This window comes from Manis javanica, chromosome 10 (assembly GCF_040802235.1).
Source record: "Manis javanica isolate MJ-LG chromosome 10, MJ_LKY, whole genome shotgun sequence".
In the NCBI taxonomy this organism is placed as follows: Eukaryota; Metazoa; Chordata; class Mammalia; order Pholidota; family Manidae; genus Manis; species Manis javanica.
Genome location: NC_133165.1, coordinates 79,540,395 through 79,546,394, shown reverse-complemented (window position 1 = coordinate 79,546,394; position 6,000 = coordinate 79,540,395). Strand labels below are relative to the sequence as shown.

The 6,000-nt window shown below is 45.6% G+C and overlaps 1 protein-coding gene across 2 annotated transcripts in view; it reads right to left on the bottom strand.

Annotated features, from left to right (window-relative positions):
• Positions 1 to 2,445: 2,445 nt before the first annotated feature.
• The window catches only part of LOC108384624 (bMERB domain-containing protein 1-like), a 145,642-nt gene continuing 142,087 nt past the window's right edge, over positions 2,446 to 6,000 (bottom strand). For both annotated transcript variants that reach the window (XM_073213410.1, XM_073213407.1), the window contains 2 exons: positions 3,636 to 3,750; positions 2,446 to 3,146 (listed from right to left, as the gene is read on the bottom strand). In XM_073213410.1, coding sequence (XP_073069511.1) covers positions 3,008 to 3,146; positions 3,636 to 3,750 — 254 coding nt within the window. In that variant the 3' untranslated portion in view covers positions 2,446 to 3,007. The remainder of the gene's footprint in view (positions 3,147 to 3,635; positions 3,751 to 6,000) is intronic.

The window sequence follows — 6,000 nt, the reverse complement described above, 5'->3', positions numbered from 1 at the left end:
TGGGGCCCTCCAGGGCACAGACCCTGCAAGAGGACAAATGGGGGACATGGCTATGCCCACGGGGGCAGGCCTAACAGCAGAGCTAGGAGAGTGGATGGGGGTGTGCCAACATGATGCTAGAGTGTTGCAAGTCACAAGTATACACACCTCGGTATCATGCCCCTCTCCCAATTCATTCACACCATGGATTAGATACAGATAGATAGAAGTGGAGTTATACTTTTCAAGGGAGCACCTTTCCTGGTAGTTGGATAAACAGTGAGACAGACTCCTGGGTTTGGCATGCTCTGGGGAGGGTCATGCGACAGTGAGGAACTCCCTATTGCTACACTCTGTATAAGGCAGCTGGGCCTGCCCGCTGCACCCATGGCCCCTGGCAGCAGTCACAGACTTGCCTTCAACCCCTTCTGCCTTGGAGAGCTCTTGGGCCCCTGTGAAAAGGGGCTATGAAGACAAGAGGGTGGGAGGGGGCTCCCTGTGGCCCCGGGGACACCACACATGGGGGCTACATGATATTGCACTGGGTGGCCCCACAGCAATCCTTGATGATTGCCAGCCCAGCCTTGGCCACTGTGGGCTTGCTAGGTGGGGGCTCTGCTTTCTTCTCTGCTCAGGAGCCTGCAGCAAAGTAGGAGCATAGAGGGAGTGAGGGGAAAAAAGGAGAGAGGGAAAGGTGAGGTGAGGAGAGCCCTGATCATCTGCAGACCCAGTCCCATCCCAGGGCTTGCTTCAATTCCACAGATCACGTGGAGAGCTGGCATGCATTTCTACAGTTCTAGTGACTGTGGGTTAATAACTTTCCATCCTCAGCTTCCAAACACAGCTTTTAGCCTTTTCCTATTCATTTCTGTTTCCTATTGTATATGCCAAGCCTAGCACAGGACCTGGCACTCAAGAAATATTTCGTGAATGGATATATGGGAAATTTTGTTCAAGTCACTTCAGTCTGAGGACTCATGTCTTTCTGTTCTGGAAAATGCTCATACATTACCTTTTCAGATACTACCACCTATAATTCTGTTTTCCTTCTGGAATGCCTATTAGAAGTAAGTTGGACCTTCTCCATGTTTCATAACTTCTCTCTTTTATTTTCCATCTCTTCATCTCTTTGTGCTGCCTTCTGGGTAATTTCCTCAGCTCTGTCTTCTAATTTATGAATCCTTCCTTCAGCTGTGTCTCTGTGTTTAATCCACTGAATTTTTATTTCAGTGACAATCATTCTTTTAGAAATCTAATTGTTTGCAAATCTACCTTTCCTTTTTTCATGGCATCCTGCTATTTCATTTTGGATTTTATTCCTGCTCTTATCTTTCCTCACTTTAAATATACTTATTGTCTCTTTTAAATAGTCTGTTATTTCTAGTTCTTGGGAGGAAATTCTCTTTGTTGTCTCTACTGACTGTGCTCTTGGTGGTTCAGTTCTTCATGGGTTTTAAATTTTTACTGAGAGCTCATCTCCATGGAGGTTGATTTATCTGTGGACTGCATATTGTGGAACGCTGATGTTTTACATTTGCTTTGCTGGGGTCCCAGAGATTTCATTGGTTTTAGATTAGTTTTAATTTTTCAATTTGGGATTCTAGATGAGTGGCTTAAATTTGGACCCCATACTTGGCCCTTGAATATGGTGCAGGGTTGATGTTTGGATTTCTTGTCAGAATTTTTTTGCTATCTGTAACCCAGAAGGAAAGTTTCCTTGCTCTTTCTCCATGCTGTTAGGTGGAGTTTTTCTAATCTGCCTTTCATGGAAGAGAAAGTCCAATGAGGTTTAGACAAAGACTATGTGCCTTGTGATTTAAGGGCCAGCAGAAGGGATTGTGGCCTTTCTCTTTTTTTATTCTCCCACATTCTACAATGATGTTTTCATGGAATATTCATGGACAGCCAGGGGAAACTGAATTTGCAGCTGTAGTAGGTAGTGGTATCTTTGGGGTTTGGTCTTTCTAGCAAGATTTCCTGTCCCTTCTCTAATAACAGTTCATGTCCCTGTTGCTACAGGAGTGGGCTTGTGACACAGATCTGGCCAATTACAGTGTCCCTGCCTCTTGATGACAATGATGAGCCTAGGAGGTGGGAACATGATCCCAGAAAAGACCAATCAGAATCTTCCCCTGAGATTTACATATTTAGATATCAGGAGAGAGAATCTGGTGTTGTCTTGCTGCTTCAAAGCTTGATGGTTCTCTGGCCCCATGAAGAAGGCCTTGTGCAATAGGAGAAAATGAAGCCAACATACAAAGAGGGGCAGAGATGAGAAATGAAAGGAAAGTAAGGGTGTTCTAACAGTGTCCAGTTCCTGAAGCTCTGGTTCTTGTTGCTCTTCATCCAACAAATCCCCCTTTTTGCTACAGCCAGTTTGAATTGGGTATCCATTTCTTATAACTGAAAGTAGCCTCACTGGGTCAACAAAGAGAAAACAGTTCCTTGACAGCAGATCCTGTTATCACTTTAATATGTGAACAGACCTTCCAAATAGAGTCCCTCCTAATAGAGGGACCCTCCTAAATAGAGGGTCAAATATACAGCATTTTCTAATGGAACCCTTATTTCACCTGGAACCCTTTTTGCTCTGAGTACCTTGTAAGGCTAATATTCTGAAAAGCGTAATTCTGGAGAATTAGAGTCCCCCAGAGACTCCAGCTCCACCAGAGGCCAGAGCTCCCTGACCCTTAGCCCCCACCTTCTTGCCTCAGGGGCCAACCAGCTACTTCTATGAAATACACCAAACCTGTGGTTAGAAAGTGACAGTTGCTGCCAGGATCAGCTACACAGTTTGCAGAATCCAGTGCAAAATGAAAATATGAGGCCCCTTTTTCCAAAATTAGTAAGAATTTCAAGATAGCAAAAGCAGAGCATCAAAGCAAACACAGTGCCCTTCTAGGCAGGGGGCCCCGGGGCAGTTGCACAAGTCATACACCCATAAGGCTGGCCTTGCCAGCTGCCATCGGTGCCCACGTTTAACCTCTAGAAAGCATTTCTTGTGCCCTCTCTTGCTCCCAAACCTCTTTTAAATTTCTTTTTCTCTTGAATTGGAGGAAGAGAAGGAATAATGTATACACTCACTGGCTGGAAATTTGGTTACTTTATCTAGAGGTTTTAACTTGATTCTCAGGAAATCAGCCATTTCCTTGTCTTCTTCTTGCTCCCTGTGAAGACAGATGTATAAAGATAAGAGGTAAGCAAGGAAAGCATCAAGGAACCTATGAAATCAGGCAAGCAGCTAAGTGCCTGGGACCATGCATCAGGCTTTGTGGATGGTGCATGTATGCTGTTGTGTGCTATGTGTGAGTAGCACACATGTGGGTTGTGTGTTAGGTATGGGTGGTGTGCATATATTGTTGCATAGTATGTGCGTCCATTGTGCTGTATGATCCCACTCTAAAGCAGAGACACATATCAATGATGGAGTAAATGTCTTCCTGGGGCTAGGGAGAGACCCCGGGGCAGAAAGCAAGCCATTACATGACTCAGTCTCTGCTGGTTCACTGAGCTGGGAAACATCTGATCCTGTATCTTTAAGTCACCCTAGATACCTGTGCTTCCACAAGGTACATGGCAGGTGTCAGAAAACAAGTCACCTGAGCTCTGCCTAGGGTCAACAGAGGCAAACTTGTGGGGACACACAGCCTACTCACCTTAACCATTCCACCTCTGCATCGTCCACCAGGAAGTCTCTCTTCTGCACCAGTCTGTGGATCTTCTGAATTAGCTCATCCTCTCTCTGCTTCTGTGGCTTCGTTTTTTCTTTTTCTGGGAAGGAAAAAACAACAACAAAGAAACAGTTGAGTGGAACTGTTGAAAGACCTCGAGTCTGAGGGGTCAGGGCTGGAATCCTAGCTCTACCATTTTACTCGCTTGGTGAACTTGGAGAAGCAACTTGACCTCTTCAAGCCTCAGATCCTTCTTCCATAAAATACACACAGTGAGGCTTAAAGGTCGTGATATTAGTAAATGGCTTAGCGTAGAGTTTGGCCTGTGGCGAGCGCTCAGCAAATGGTAATGATGCAGCCTGGGGGTCAGAATGCCAAAGGGAAAACAAGAGAGCCGGGGCTGGAAATAAGGATTGAGAAAATGAGGAGGGCCAAAACAAATGCACTTTGGGCAGACCCCTCTGCTCAGACCACTGATAAAGATAGCAAATGTGGGGCATATTGTACACAGGCACCACCCACCTGCCTCCAGGCTGTACGCACCTGTGTGTACATACCACCACTTGCTTCATGAGGTGACTCCTTTGCTTGCCAATATCACCCATCTACTTGTCAATGAGAGCTGCCAGTTTTCCAGCTTTACCCCTGCTTGCTCCCATCACACATCTGATTCCTAACATCTCCACGTGCTTGCCAGTGTAACCCTCCAACTTGTTTCTCATGTCCTCCAGGACACCTCCATAGCCCAGGCCATCTCTGCTATGGCCTTCTGATGGTCTTTCTGGCCAATGGCCCCCTGTCACACTGTGAGTCCTCACTGTAGAATCAGACAATCGTGCTTTGATGCCCCAGCCCCTCCTCTCCCTAGCAGTGTGGTTCTGGGCACATTCTTCAGCCTCTCTGAGCATGTGATCTCCCAGCACATAATGTGAGGCTGTTGCAAGTTTTCAGCCAAGTAAAATACTAGGCTCATTGCCCGGCACATAGTAATGGCTCATGAATAGTCAGCTGCTCTTATTATAATGACCTCCAAATTAAATATTCACAGAAACATGTACAAAAGAAAGAAATAGTAATGAAGGAAAAGCAAATTTCGTAGCATAAATGTGTAAACAGTAAGTGTTTCATAGATGGCCATTGTTATGGTTATATTTGTATTCCCATGAGCTTTGCATTTTCCTTTATTTGAGGTTTCTCAACCTTGGCACTATTGGTATTTGAGACTGGATGGTTCTTTGTGGTGGGGGCCATCCTGTGCACTGTGGGAGGGTTAGCAGCATCCCTGGCTTCTACCCACTAGATACTAGTAGCTCCCCACCCAAGCTGTGACAACCAAAAATGCCTTGACATTGCCCAATATCCCCTGGAGCGCAAAGTCAACCCTAGTTGAGAACCACTAGGTTAATCCTTTCCCACAACACTAGGAGGAAAGCACTATTTTTATATCCAAGGAGCAGGTACGACGACCTCTGCAGCCAGGTCTCAGCATCCCAGCTCTGAGGTAGGGGTGGTGGCAGTGGAGGTGGCATGTGACATCTAGGCTTGTCCTTGAGAAGCCCTTGGGACAGAGAAGGTCCCACACCTCCTCTCTGATCACACTGACCATCGGGGAGCCTGTGAGTTATTTTCTGACCCTGGCTGGAGAAACAAGATTCTCTTGATTTTCTTCAGTGTTGTCTTTCCTTAATATTTTTATTAATGTGTTGCTGGGAGCATCATTGTTTTACCCTAAACTCAGCTAAACCCATCTAGAAACCTGGTCCAGAGATTACACAAAAAGGCTTCCAACAAGGTGGGGAGAGGCAAGTAGGAACACAGAAGAAAGAAAATTTGAAATACCTGATTTTCGGTACCAAGGTGATTGGGGTGGAGTGGTTTCCAGGAATCAATGTGACTGATGTTAAGGACCCAGGCTTTGCTGCTAACTGGCCCTATGACCTTGTGTGAACCCAGTTTCTCAGCAGGACAGTCAATGGCATTTTGGGCAGGACACCTGCTTCCCTAGAACTGTCCCCGCACTGCAGTTTTAGCATCCCTTGCTTCTGCACATTAAGTATCAGTACTGATCTTGTCTTTATTTAAACTTCGGGTATTTTGTTCATTGCAGATTTTTTTTTGCATACATTTTGATATTTTAAATATTGTACTGAAATATTATTTATCCTGATGACTGGATTTTCTATGTTTCTGCCAAGTGCCTTGTTTTTCTCCTCAATGTCATCCCAGTCCTGGTCAGTCATGCAGCCCAGTGACTGTGCCAACCTAAGACCTCCACTCCCACCCATTTCCACCAGTGCTCTAGAGGCTGCTTAACAACCCAGTGCATATGACAGCCCCCACAACAGAATGA